Here is a 15366-nt window from a genome sequence, read left to right as displayed (position 1 = left end):
CTTATGAACAGGAGTACTGGGTTCAAGTCCGGTCGACAACCAATTGCACACAATTATGGTCCTGAACAGACCTTACGCACGTTCACATAATGCGGTGGTACAGTGGTTCGGATAAAATATAAAGCTGAAGGTTTACACATCTAGAGAAATAGTATATTTCGTACCTAGGGCCGAAAATGAGGCCGGCTCGAGATAGTCATCCTAACCTAACCTAACCTAACAGTCAAAGAGGACCACCACTTGCGACCCTGTTAAATGAACTTATCGGGTGGTTCTTTGGAGTAATTGGCGCAATTCAGGAATACCCGAACCCGACTGCCTGACTCAGGTCAGTTGGCGCAATTAATGCCCGCCCTAACTTAGAGACATCCCTTATCTGTGGATACCATCGAGATGGTGGATACAAACCACTTTAACATGGAAACCAAACGTCTACTGTATGATAATGACTACTATCTATAGTCAACGTTAAATAATATAATAAACTCGACAGTTTAAACGGTGCGATGTAATGAGCAGCCAACCTAGACATCTCACAAGCCCGCTGTCAATGTGTACATTATGTCACACTACATAACGCTCAGCTTTCAACACCACATACAACGTTCCCACATTTTGATTGAATAACGAGCAAGCCGTCTACTGTTGAGATTCTATAGCCAGGAATATCAGCCGGTTTCTATATACAGCATGTCTCACAATCTAGTCCTTAAGGATCATTATAAGCCCCTCTAAACCATGTGGAGTAATTACGAATAGGGTGATAAATTAGTTTTAGTATACAAATAATTCTACCTACACCCAAGAATGTTTTACCAAAATTAGTGTGGGTAGGGAAATTAGTTTACGTATCTATTAGTATTTATATTATTTTATCTAATGTTTAATTTACTTAATTTAATTTGTTGTCTATTCCATTATATATTTTAATTCCACGTAAAGGACTTGAAAAGTGAATGATTCAAGTTGTAATGAGAACGATAATATAATAACTACATCAAAAACAATAATTATTAAAAAAAATTAACTCTGTAAAATATTAATAAAATGGACTACAACGCTACATGATTCATTTAGATAAAAGCATCACCAGGGATTAAATTGATTGATTAAATATTTATTAGTTTCATTTTCGACAAAACTACAAAAATAACAGAAAAAGGAGCAGATATACTTATGCTTAGCTATTTAAATATAATGAAAAGAAAATTATAAATAGGTTGAGTTTGAGTAACTTAAAGAATTTGAGTTGCAGTAGCCTACTATTTGTAGAATAAATCACTTTCATTAAATCGGCAAACATATATAATTAAATTATCTTCCATTGGCATTTACAAAAGAATCAAACAAGGCAAACCAAGATGAAAAATACATCGCACCAATTATTATAATTGTTAACCAATATTTCTACGATTAAAACATAAGGAATTAAGCACTCAGAAGCAGTTATGAGTCACACAAAACCAAAAATATACTATCACATTAAACAATATTATCAAGCTAATGCAGATTTGATGAATTTTCGAAAGCAAAATACAAGTTTGATTGAACCCATGAGTAAAGCACAAAAATAAAATAACAAAAGCCTATCACATTACTAAAATGACACTGAAATAACAGAGTAAACGGAAGAATAAAGAAATGCGTAATCAATAAATGCTTATAGCGTGCAATGGACGCGTATTTGTGTCGAGTAGACTCAGACGGCATCGGCAGTGCAACGTCCCTTTGGCGCAGAGGATAGCGCGTTGGACTTCTAATCCAAAGGTCGTGGGTTCGATCCCCACAAGGGATGCATACTTTTTACCACACAAAACTTTCACAAACTCAACACAATTTATCGGTAACACGATATTTTGTTGTTTGGACGTTTTAAAAACTGTATTGCATGAATTTTATGAATATTTTATTACTTATTATAGTTACCTAATCTTACTCTCTTGTCTAGCAAAAGAATGTGTCTTGCACCTTTTGCACACCGTGTTTGCACAAATCTTATAAATTGGTCTACACTTAGTTGAATAAGCATTATGTTTATGTAATAATCGTAAATAACTCATTTGAATTTATTTTATGTCGTATTTCCTCAAGTGTCCTAATCGCCCTCACTTCCGATAGCGTCGAGATTTAATTTATGTTAAATAATTTATAGCCCAATATCTGGTCCTAGGCTATCTGGGTTTTGAATCGGCTCTGCTTTGGATCGAACCAGCGACCATCAATTTTTTTGACAAATATACAAGTTACAGTGCTTTCATTCAATTAACGAAATAAGAATCAAACTCCAAACAACTGGAGCACAAACAAACAAGACTAAAATGAAATAACTTTAGCAAATGTAAGGTAGTTTACTTGTGCAAGCATAAACCACAACGTGACCTTCACTGGGCAAAGCTCGGCCTCCAAACTGACGATTAGGGATAGTTGGTACAGACAATGAGTGACCTTGGAATGGATAAAGCAAGCCTCCTAGGCCTACTGACCGGGCTTACCCCAACTCCGCGCGGTGGTCAGAAATCTGTCAAAACCGACTGCCCAACTCCGCGCAGTGGTCACTTCGGGTCCCTCGCGGCACATGCCCAACTCCGCGCAGTGGTCAATTTTGGCTCTCACAGCCCTGACGGCTGAGAGTTTGTGCTCTAAGTTTGAAATTATGATATATTTTCATCATTTATAAGAAAGAGAAAGTAAAAAGGTATATGCCTACCCAAAACAGGAGACGAAGCTTAAAAACCACTAATATAAGAAGTTTTAAAAAGCCCGTGAGAAAGAGTGACTGTAAATTTATATGTTCTGCAACCTCAGGGTTTAGGGTTAGTGCTTGGAACTCTCTTTAATTTCCAATTTCCTTGCTAATCTTTTAATTTGAAACTTTTTTTTATAATAAAGTTAGCCTTTGATTTTTTTTTTACTAAATAATTTTATATCGAATTTGGATAAGATTGTTCTAAAACAAAAGTCTTTACTTGAATCAAGATTTTAGGCTATATAAATTTTAACAGCTATGAGGCTACTCGATCCACCTCAGAAGTAGGCTAATGTTCTCAAATTGTCCAACACCTAAATAGGATAGTCTGTAATAATAAGATGGAGATTACCAAGTTTCTTCCAAGTTTCCACATTTCTTCTTGTTTAAATTCTTTGAAATAATTAGACTATTTTGGTTTAGCTTTTCACTTTTTACTAGAAAATATTATAATATAAAAATCACACAAATTTGTTTAAACTCTCACCCAGGCTAGTTCATGGTAGAAGAAGGAGGAAATTCAGTTGTTACCTAACACATGTTTTTCAGCAACAATGTATTCAGGTCTTCTATATCTTGAAGTTCACTGTTCACTTTTATAATCCACTTGCTAGGGGGGTTCCCGTGTGCATTTTATGTATAGAAAAACACACTGAGGGATCATGTAGGTACTATGTGGGTTATCATTTTTCACGTGGGTGCCAGCTTGGCAGAGTGGGCATAACCTCAGAATCCACAATTTTAAAAATGGCGGCGGCATTTATTACATGAAACTCATCGGGAGCTTATATCTCGAAAACGGTAATATATAGCGAGTTACTTTTATTACAATAAATGTTGCTTACACAATGAGGAACAACTTTTGTATTTACAAAAATGCCCTAAATATAACTATTTAGGAGTAGTTGAGCAATTTATGCTAATGTAACCTATAAAGTTTTACTCTGTTTGACAAAAACATTCTAATATCTAAAAAAAAAAAATAACTGTTCTTTTTAATTTGGCACATAGCACTAATTTCTCTTTACATCCAAGGTCTAAATACCCCCGCCACAGCAAACCTGCAGAATTAGCAAACATTTACCTGGCTGCATTTCTACTAAAATATTTAAATTGTCATATTTAACCTAAAAATTGTATCTCTGTTGCCAAAAAATCTAATAATTATAAAAAAGCTGTTATTTTGTAATGTGATACAAAGCAATAATTTTTCTTCTCATTTAAGGTAAAATACCTGCAAAAAGCATTCGAGAAGCTTCTGACAGATATATAAGTTATTAAAATGATACAAAATATTTTTAAACTTTATTTTTTGTTATTACATGACGCATACAAATTTTAAAATAAATATAAACCTTTCTATATAAGGATTTTTTATTATTACAAGTAATAATAAATCTACGGATGTAACAGAAATTATTGTTATAATTCATAACATTTATTATTAAAACGGTGATGGAGCGGGAACGGGACCGGCGGCAAAGTTGGTGCATCGGCCAAGCATTGACGTCTCGTTAACACAACCTGTACCTTGACATTGGTGGTAGGCTGCTTCGGACTGATTGTATTGATATTGAACTAGTTTCGTGGATCATTAAATTTGAGCGCAGTTATTGGATCTAAATTTTAAGCCTTTTAGGTTAAGAGGAATATCTGTTCTCTTTTATAGTCATCAGAAAATGAAACTGTTCACAATATACTTGTGTGCATTGCGGCAGTCAACTATAGGAACACTTCTACATTTAAAAAAGGACTACACGGTATGCCAGCTAGTTTCGTACACATGTGCAGCTTTGATTGGGACAGGTTTTGCAGTTGCAGCCGTCTAATAGATCACTTGGGCAAAGCTGGAAATCAAATTTTGACCAAAAACCAACAAATAAGAGTAACCACCATCACTGTATCCAAATTTTAAAGGATTGAGTTGAAAAACGTGTTCTTCCAGGCAAATGGATTTGGATGTATGTACAATAAATAGCACGTAAGGTATGCTGTCTAGTAGCTCTACTAGACAGAATTTCTTCACGAGCAACGGATGCAGTTCTTTAAGAGTATTCGTTGTACAGTGACAGTACAACAGACTCCAGTACAGTGACAGTGATCCAGTGTCTTAGATCATTCATAGTTAGATCATTCATAGCTTCACACTGACGATCCTTTTTTTAATGTGAACTAAATACTTCTCAGTGTTTTTCAAACTTTTTCTATCCCTTCCTCCCAATCTTTTCCAAAGTCCATTAGCAAAGTACTTGGATTACATTTTAGGGTAGCACGCTTTGTTCCAAATTTGCTGGCAAAGTCACAGCCAGTTAAAATATGGAGTGTTGGGAGAACTGAGCAAAGGTTACTTCCAAGCCTGTTTGCTATAATGTGAACTAGTACATATCATGAAGTTCTGACTGAACCAAGTCGCATCCACAATTCCTGCAAACCTTCCGAAAAGAATCCATTCATAAAATGTAAAGCCAACATTACGACATCCTGTATCCGAAGACAAAACTACGACTTAATTTGATAACTCGAGCAAAAATGATCCAATTTTAATTAAATTTATCACAAACGTGTAAACCTTTGTTTTCAGATGAGTTTGGACTATTAAACCAGCACGATCGGACTATGGGAACGGGGGTTTATAGGGAGTTTTATGGGGTAAAAATACATTTTTCCGATTTTCGAGCCTAAAAACACGAAATTTTATAATGAACCAAACCATTTTGTAGAGCTCAAAAAAGAAATAATTTTGTATATTAAAGCGTTTTTGTATGCCCAAAAGTTACGGAGATAATAAAAAAAATTAAATTTTAAATTCCCATGTTATTCTTATAGAGAATAAATAAACTGTTTTAGTTTCCTTGTTTATGGATATATTATAATCAAATTATTTGAAAATGTTGTTTCATTCATACTAAGCTATCAACATTTCAATAAAAATATAAAAAAAAACGGCAAGGAGCCACTTAATACAACGAATTGCCATGGCCATACAGAAAGGAAATGCCGCCAGCATAATTGGTTCCACACCCACAAACGACGACCTTTCATCAATATTTTATTTGTAAAATAATGTAAGAATTAAATTTTGTCTAAAAAAAACACCTCAATACCTTTCCTGAAGCAGCAAACTTAAGTACTCATTACAAATCAATGTCATTTAAATAGGAAATCACTCTGTCAATTTTAATATTTTAGAAGAAATGCAGCCAGATAAATGTTTGCTTAGTCTGCAGTTTTGCTGCGGCGGGGGTATTTAGACCTTAGATCATAGATAAAAGGAGTATAGACATACTCCTTAATGCCTATTTATCTATACTATCCTATACTATACTATATCTATACTATCCTCTATACTCCTTTTATCTATGCTTAGATGTAAAGAGCAATTACTGCTATGTGCCAAGTTAAAAAGAACAGTTTTTTTTAAGATATTAGAATTTTTTGTCAAACAGAGTAAAAATTTATAGGTTAAATTAGCATAAATTGCTCAACTACTCCTAAATAGTTATATTTAGGGCATTTTCGTAAATACAAAAGTTGTTCCTCATTGTGTAAGCAACATTTATTGTAATAAAAGTAACTCGCTATATATTACCGTTTTCGAGATATAAGCTCCCGATGAGTTTCATGTAATAAATGCCACCGCCATTTTTAAAATGGCGGATTCTGAGGTTATGCCCACTCTGCCAAGCTGGCACCCACGTGAAAAATTATAACCCACATAGTACCTACATGATCCCTTAGGGTGTTTTTCTATACATAAAATGCACACGGGAACCCCCCTAGCAAGTGGATTATTTAGTCACTCAGGCCAATTAATAGTATATGAAATTTAATTTGGGTAAATTACTTTTTGAGATTTTGTTTAATTATATATATATTTATTTTTACTTTAGCTCGTGTTTGAAATAGATTGTAAACATAGTATATTTTAAATAGGCTTTTAGGCTTAATTGACTGGTAATAGGCTATTTATATATTATTTAATCATACAAAAATTTATGAACTGTTGCTGTTCCAAAGTCTACAATACTCAATCATTCATATTAGCACTGGGTTTATGAGCTTGCTGATAAACTTGAGTACCAAATTCAAAAATGTTAGTCTTGTAAACAACCACAGATTGCTTCAACAAATTGGCTGTAATCTCTGTTTCATAAAACAGTTAGCTATACACCTCAAATTGGGGGAAAAATTGGCTGAAATTGGTTTACGAGCATATTTCTTTTACATCTTATTAAAATTGGCGAATTTTACGTCTATGAAGAGGGTTTTCATTGAATCTAAACCCAGGCCAACGTTTTAGCGAATTTCCCATATATAGGGAATAAGCTATTACCGTAGGTCTCATGGTAAGACCTGGATTCACTGATTAAATTTTTCGTTTTTATTTCCCAAAGGCCGAAAACACCATCCGTTCAAATTCATATATATATATATATATATATATATATATATATATATATATATATATATATATATATATATATATACCGGTATATATATTTTATGTGTATATATGTAAGTCTGTTAGCACGATAACTCGAGCAAAATGATCTGATTTTGATTAAATTTGGTGTGAACGTGTAAACCGTTTATTCGAACGAGTTCACAAACCAGCACGATTGAACCATGTGAACGGGGGCTTATGTATATATTATGAAAGTATAACGTTTTGAAATTTCTTTTGAAACCACTTTGTAAAGCTTAAAAACAAATAATTCAGTATATCGAAGCGTAAAAGCGCCAGAATAGTTACAGAAAAAATGCCAAAGAATTCTTATTTTTAAATTCTCATGTTATTCTTATGGAGAAAGAGTAAACTGTTGTAAAATCCTGTAAAAGGAACATATTTTGATTAAATTGTCAAATGCATTTATTTTACACTTAACTATTGACATTTCGCACTTTTTACCCTGTCTCAAACACTTTTTGATGGGTCTGTAATTAACGGGTAACCTTAATATTACAAGTGGCCACGGGGATTGCCCAACTCCGCGCAGTGGTCAAATTTAATCCGAGGAAAAGTTTTATGGCCCCCGAAGGGTTCAGCCCAACTCCGCGCGGTGGTCACTTTTAGGGCCAATTCCAACTCCGCGCGGTGGCCACTTGTAATATTAAGGTTACCCGTTAATTACAGACCCATCAAAAAGTGTTTGAGACAGGGTAAAAAGTGCGAAATGTCAATAGTTAAGTGTAAAATAAATGCATTTGACAATTTAATCAAAATATGTTCCTTTTACAGGATTTTACAACAGTTTACTCTTTCTCCATAAGAATAACATGAGAATTTAAAAATAAGAATTCTTTGGCATTTTTTCTGTAACTATTCTGGCGCTTTTACGCTTCGATATACTGAATTATTTGTTTTTAAGCTTTACAAAGTGGTTTCAAAAGAAATTTCAAAACGTTATACTTTCATAATATATACATAAGCCCCCGTTCACATGGTTCAATCGTGCTGGTTTGTGAACTCGTTCGAATAAACGGTTTACACGTTCACACCAAATTTAATCAAAATCAGATCATTTTGCTCGAGTTATCGTGCTAACAGACTTACATATATACACATAAAATATATATACCGGTATATATATATATATATATATATATATATATATATATATATATATATATATATGAATTTGAACGGATGGTGTTTTCGGCCTTTGGGAAATAAAAACGAAAAATTTAATCAGTGAATCCAGGTCTTACCATGAGACCTACGGTAATAGCTTATTCCCTATATATGGGAAATTCGCTAAAACGTTGGCCTGGGTTTAGATTCAATGAAAACCCTCTTCATAGACGTAAAATTCGCCAATTTTAATAAGATGTAAAAGAAATATGCTCGTAAACCAATTTCAGCCAATTTTTCCCCCAATTTGAGGTGTATAGCTAACTGTTTTATGAAACAGAGATTACAGCCAATTTGTTGAAGCAATCTGTGGTTGTTTACAAGACTAACATTTTTGAATTTGGTACTCAAGTTTATCAGCAAGCTCATAAACCCAGTGCTAATATGAATGATTGAGTATTGTAGACTTTGGAACAGCAACAGTTCATAAATTTTTGTATGATTAAATAATATATAAATAGCCTATTACCAGTCAATTAAGCCTAAAAGCCTATTTAAAATATACTATGTTTACAATCTATTTCAAACACGAGCTAAAGTAAAAATAAATATATATATAATTAAACAAAATCTCAAAAAGTAATTTACCCAAATTAAATTTCATATACTATTAATTGGCCTGAGTGACTAAATAATCCACTTGCTAGGGGGGTTCCCGTGTGCATTTTATGTATAGAAAAACACCCTAAGGGATCATGTAGGTACTATGTGGGTTATAATTTTTCACGTGGGTGCCAGCTTGGCAGAGTGGGCATAACCTCAGAATCCGCCATTTTAAAAATGGCGGTGGCATTTATTACATGAAACTCATCGGGAGCTTATATCTCGAAAACGGTAATATATAGCGAGTTACTTTTATTACAATAAATGTTGCTTACACAATGAGGAACAACTTTTGTATTTACGAAAATGCCCTAAATATAACTATTTAGGAGTAGTTGAGCAATTTATGCTAATTTAACCTATAAATTTTTACTCTGTTTGACAAAAAATTCTAATATCTTAAAAAAAACTGTTCTTTTTAACTTGGCACATAGCAGTAATTGCTCTTTACATCTAAGCATAGATAAAAGGAGTATAGAGGATAGTATAGATATAGTATAGTATAGGATAGTATAGATAAATAGGCATTAAGGAGTATGTCTATACTCCTTTTATCTATGATCTAAGGTCTAAATACCCCCGCCGCAGCAAAACTGCAGACTAAGCAAACATTTATCTGGCTGCATTTCTTCTAAAATATTAAAATTGACAGAGTGATTTCCTATTTAAATGACATTGATTTGTAATGAGTACTTAAGTTTGCTGCTTCAGGAAAGGTATTGAGGTGTTTTTTTTAGACAAAATTTAATTCTTACATTATTTTACAAATAAAATATTGATGAAAGGTCGTCGTTTGTGGGTGTGGAACCAATTATGCTGGCGGCATTTCCTTTCTGTATGGCCATGGCAATTCGTTGTATTAAGTGGCTCCTTGCCGTTTTTTTTTATATTTTTATTGAAATGTTGATAGCTTAGTATGAATGAAACAACATTTTCAAATAATTTGATTATAATATATCCATAAACAAGGAAACTAAAACAGTTTATTTATTCTCTATAAGAATAACATGGGAATTTAAAATTTAATTTTTTTTATTATCTCCGTAACTTTTGGGCATACAAAAACGCTTTAATATACAAAATTATTTCTTTTTTGAGCTCTACAAAATGGTTTGGTTCATTATAAAATTTCGTGTTTTTAGGCTCGAAAATCGGAAAAATGTATTTTTACCCCATAAAACTCCCTATAAACCCCCGTTCCCATAGTCCGATCGTGCTGGTTTAATAGTCCAAACTCATCTGAAAACAAAGGTTTACACGTTTGTGATAAATTTAATTAAAATTGGATCATTTTTGCTCGAGTTATCAAATTAAGTCGTAGTTTTGTCTTCGGATACAGGATGTCGTAATGTTGGCTTTACATTTTATGAATGGATTCTTTTCGGAAGGTTTGCAGGAATTGTGGATGCGACTTGGTTCAGTCAGAACTTCATGATATGTACTAGTTCACATTATAGCAAACAGGCTTGGAAGTAACCTTTGCTCAGTTCTCCCAACACTCCATATTTTAACTGGCTGTGACTTTGCCAGCAAATTTGGAACAAAGCGTGCTACCCTAAAATGTAATCCAAGTACTTTGCTAATGGACTTTGGAAAAGATTGGGAGGAAGGGATAGAAAAAGTTTGAAAAACACTGAGAAGTATTTAGTTCACATTAAAAAAAGGATCGTCAGTGTGAAGCTATGAATGATCTAACTATGAATGATCTAAGACACTGGATCACTGTCACTGTACTGGAGTCTGTTGTACTGTCACTGTACAACGAATACTCTTAAAGAACTGCATCCGTTGCTCGTGAAGAAATTCTGTCTAGTAGAGCTACTAGACAGCATACCTTACGTGCTATTTATTGTACATACATCCAAATCCATTTGCCTGGAAGAACACGTTTTTCAACTCAATCCTTTAAAATTTGGATACAGTGATGGTGGTTACTCTTATTTGTTGGTTTTTGGTCAAAATTTGATTTCCAGCTTTGCCCAAGTGATCTATTAGACGGCTGCAACTGCAAAACCTGTCCCAATCAAAGCTGCACATGTGTACGAAACTAGCTGGCATACCGTGTAGTCCTTTTTTAAATGTAGAAGTGTTCCTATAGTTGACTGCCGCAATGCACACAAGTATATTGTGAACAGTTTCATTTTCTGATGACTATAAAAGAGAACAGATATTCCTCTTAACCTAAAAGGCTTAAAATTTAGATCCAATAACTGCGCTCAAATTTAATGATCCACGAAACTAGTTCAATATCAATACAATCAGTCCGAAGCAGCCTACCACCAATGTCAAGGTACAGGTTGTGTTAACGAGACGTCAATGCTTGGCCGATGCACCAACTTTGCCGCCGGTCCCGTTCCCGCTCCATCACCGTTTTAATAATAAATGTTATGAATTATAACAATAATTTCTGTTACATCCGTAGATTTATTATTACTTGTAATAATAAAAAATCCTTATATAGAAAGGTTTATATTTATTTTAAAATTTGTATGCGTCATGTAATAACAAAAAATAAAGTTTAAAAATATTTTGTATCATTTTAATAACTTATATATCTGTCAGAAGCTTCTCGAATGCTTTTTGCAGGTATTTTACCTTAAATGAGAAGAAAAATTATTGCTTTGTATCACATTACAAAATAACAGCTTTTTTATAATTATTAGATTTTTTGGCAACAGAGATACAATTTTTAGGTTAAATATGACAATTTAAATATTTTAGTAGAAATGCAGCCAGGTAAATGTTTGCTAATTCTGCAGGTTTGCTGTGGCGGGGGTATTTAGACCTTGGATGTAAAGAGAAATTAGTGCTATGTGCCAAATTAAAAAGAACAGTTATTTTTTTTTTTTAGATATTAGAATGTTTTTGTCAAACAGAGTAAAACTTTATAGGTTACATTAGCATAAATTGCTCAACTACTCCTAAATAGTTATATTTAGGGCATTTTTGTAAATACAAAAGTTGTTCCTCATTGTGTAAGCAACATTTATTGTAATAAAAGTAACTCGCTATATATTACCGTTTTCGAGATATAAGCTCCCGATGAGTTTCATGTAATAAATGCCGCCGCCATTTTTAAAATTGTGGATTCTGAGGTTATGCCCACTCTGCCAAGCTGGCACCCACGTGAAAAATGATAACCCACATAGTACCTACATGATCCCTCAGTGTGTTTTTCTATACATAAAATGCACACGGGAACCCCCCTAGCAAGTGGATTATAAAAGTGAACAGTGAACTTCAAGATATAGAAGACCTGAATACATTGTTGCTGAAAAACATGTGTTAGGTAACAACTGAATTTCCTCCTTCTTCTACCATGAACTAGCCTGGGTGAGAGTTTAAACAAATTTGTGTGATTTTTATATTATAATATTTTCTAGTAAAAAGTGAAAAGCTAAACCAAAATAGTCTAATTATTTCAAAGAATTTAAACAAGAAGAAATGTGGAAACTTGGAAGAAACTTGGTAATCTCCATCTTATTATTACAGACTATCCTATTTAGGTGTTGGACAATTTGAGAACATTAGCCTACTTCTGAGGTGGATCGAGTAGCCTCATAGCTGTTAAAATTTATATAGCCTAAAATCTTGATTCAAGTAAAGACTTTTGTTTTAGAACAATCTTATCCAAATTCGATATAAAATTATTTAGTAAAAAAAAAATCAAAGGCTAACTTTATTATAAAAAAAAGTTTCAAATTAAAAGATTAGCAAGGAAATTGGAAATTAAAGAGAGTTCCAAGCACTAACCCTAAACCCTGAGGTTGCAGAACATATAAATTTACAGTCACTCTTTCTCACGGGCTTTTTAAAACTTCTTATATTAGTGGTTTTTAAGCTTCGTCTCCTGTTTTGGGTAGGCATATACCTTTTTACTTTCTCTTTCTTATAAATGATGAAAATATATCATAATTTCAAACTTAGAGCACAAACTCTCAGCCGTCAGGGCTGTGAGAGCCAAAATTGACCACTGCGCGGAGTTGGGCATGTGCCGCGAGGGACCCGAAGTGACCACTGCGCGGAGTTGGGCAGTCGGTTTTGACAGATTTCTGACCACCGCGCGGAGTTGGGGTAAGCCCGTGGCCACCGCGCGGAGTTGGAATTGGCCCTAAAAGTGACCACCGCGCGGAGTTGGGCTGAACCCTTCGGGGGCCATAAAACTTTTCCTCGGATTAAATTTGACCGCTGCGCGGAGTTGGGCAATCCCCTACTGACCATCTGGTTCCCAACCATGGGCATTTTTACCGAAAGGTTGGAGAACCAATACGGTAGTATTTTCTTGGCCAAATATGTACTTCAAATTATGCAACCTTTATCAGTTTATTTACCAGTAGTTTGGTTAGTAGGGTTGTTAGTACAACAATATGTAGGCCACATATTGTTTGTTTTCACTAACAACAGTTTTACAATAATTTTCAGATATGATCTTAAAAGAAATACAAAAATGTTCTACAAAAAATACATAGAAAGCCACACTTGAATTTTTACAGAGTAAAATTAAATATTTGCAATCGATATTACGAAATGAAATCGGAGAAATAACACTTTTAAAGCATTATTGTAGTTTCTAAGTTCTAATTTACAAACTTTGTTACTTGTACTTGGAGCTTTTAGTGTGTTTTCTTAATTTTACAAACGAGAGAAAATAACTTTGAGCTTTCACAGGGATAAGCGAGTTATCAACTAAGCTACACAATTGGGTGGGACTGTGGAGCGCAAATAGGTCGAATCGATGTTGCAACTGCACGGGAATATAGGACAGCTGCTGCATTAGCCATACAGGGACGTGCTTACTGCTTCAACCACAAAAAATCACTCGACTAACCAATAGTCGACTAATTCGACTATAACAAACATTAAACGATTTGTTTCCACAGCAGACGATCGACTGAATTTCAATCTTTCCTAATGAATGTTAGTCCTCATGCTTAGCTGGCTGGAGTTTATTTTGACCAACGACTACGATGTCACAAGGGGGGTAATTAGTCTAGAGTACGTAAAGAGTTGTCGAAATCGCACGTCAATACCCTACAGCACATATTAAAACTTTAGTAAAATGTGTCATCAGAAAATATAGATAATTATGTTTCAAACATCAATTATTTAGTTAAACTAATGCTTAGTAGATCCCTGCATACGCCGAGAGGCCTGTAATCTTCGTAAGTTAGATAACGAAAATTTACTAAAATTGCTTTCGTAACCCTGCCCATTAAACAAACATGCGGTATTAACTCAGTCATTTGTTGTATTGCTTTCATCGCCCAATACAGACAGCAAAATATTACAAAACAAACTACAGTTACGAAGTACATTTAGTTCATCGCCAATAGTCAATGCTAGTAAACTAACTCTGGCTTAACTTCCAATGAATTTTCCTGAACGAGGAAAACTGCGAAGAACAAACTACGATTTCGCCAAGAAAAGGAAATTTCAACGCGGAAACGGCGAAGCGGAAGTGATATATTATTCAGAATATTTGTGTTGTGGGAAACCGGCAAAGAAGAGGACGGGGGATGAAACATAAATGTGCCTGTTCTTCGGTTTTGACAAATGACTAACGTCTACATTCAACACAATTTCGTCAAAGAATATATTTAAAAAAATGCATGTTGAGGTCAACACAATAATCTTAGCATGTTTATCTAAAAGAGACTTAATCAGTGACAAATATCAGCAACAATACGTAAAGGTTGACTGCCATATTATTTTTTTTTCAATAGGGAGTTCAATAGAAAACACACTCTCAAATTCGAAGGTTACTAGTCCGATCCCGACAGAATTCAATTACGATCAATAATGTAATTTACCCTTGACATATCAATCAGAATGATGCTATCTAAATCCAACAATAGGTTGGAATTATATACCAGGAAGACCAGGGTTTAGTTTTATTTACAAAAAAAAAAAAAAAATGCGATTAACATGTTTATGAAAAGGATGAGTGAGTAAGATTGAATACTGATCAATAAATTAAACAGGAAGTGCTTATGGTGTTACAGTATTTTGTGAATTTTCGAAAAGATAAAATTAGGTCCATCCACTTCATTGAAATCCTCCACAGTCGATAGTACCATACATACAGTATGTTTATTCTATGGTAGTTCACAATATTTGGTCTAGTAAAACAACAAAACACAATAAAATAATTTAAACTACTAAATAACACTGTACTAACCTAGAAAACGTCTTGATTCTCGCCTCGACCGCCTTATGTCTCAGACAGATCCTGGTCAGAGCTGTGCCAATCTCCTTAGTAGCTCCTGCAACAACAAAACACAAACATGAGTACATCGGTACACCAAGGCGGCGTGGGCAACAATTAAGGCGCTACTGAGTGTCCCTAGGGTATTACGAGAAAAAAATTAACACTTGTTTCATCTGT

At 34.0% G+C, this 15366-nt stretch overlaps 1 protein-coding gene and 1 non-coding gene across 4 annotated transcripts in view; one reads left to right on the top strand and one right to left on the bottom strand.

Moving 5' to 3' along the window:
- The window catches only part of LOC128997336 (protein MTSS 2), a 137518-nt gene that overhangs the window by 29184 nt on the left and 92968 nt on the right, over positions 1–15366 (bottom strand). For all 3 annotated transcript variants that reach the window (XM_054422970.1, XM_054422971.1, XM_054422972.1), the window contains exon 4: positions 15160–15244. In XM_054422970.1, the coding sequence (XP_054278945.1) occupies positions 15160–15244 (85 nt within the window). The remainder of the gene's footprint in view (positions 1–15159; positions 15245–15366) is intronic.
- Positions 1723–1795, top strand: Trnar-ucu (transfer RNA arginine (anticodon UCU)). Its single transcript has one exon. It is a non-coding gene; the product is annotated as a tRNA-Arg (tRNA).

Source organism: Macrosteles quadrilineatus, unplaced genomic scaffold (assembly GCF_028750875.1).
Source record: "Macrosteles quadrilineatus isolate MER2022 unplaced genomic scaffold, UCM_ALF_1.0 Scaffold_6__1_contigs__length_79288215, whole genome shotgun sequence".
NCBI classification, from domain to species: Eukaryota; Metazoa; Arthropoda; class Insecta; order Hemiptera; family Cicadellidae; genus Macrosteles; species Macrosteles quadrilineatus.
Note: the sequence above shows the minus strand (reverse complement) of the source record. Positions and strands in the feature narration are given on the sequence as shown.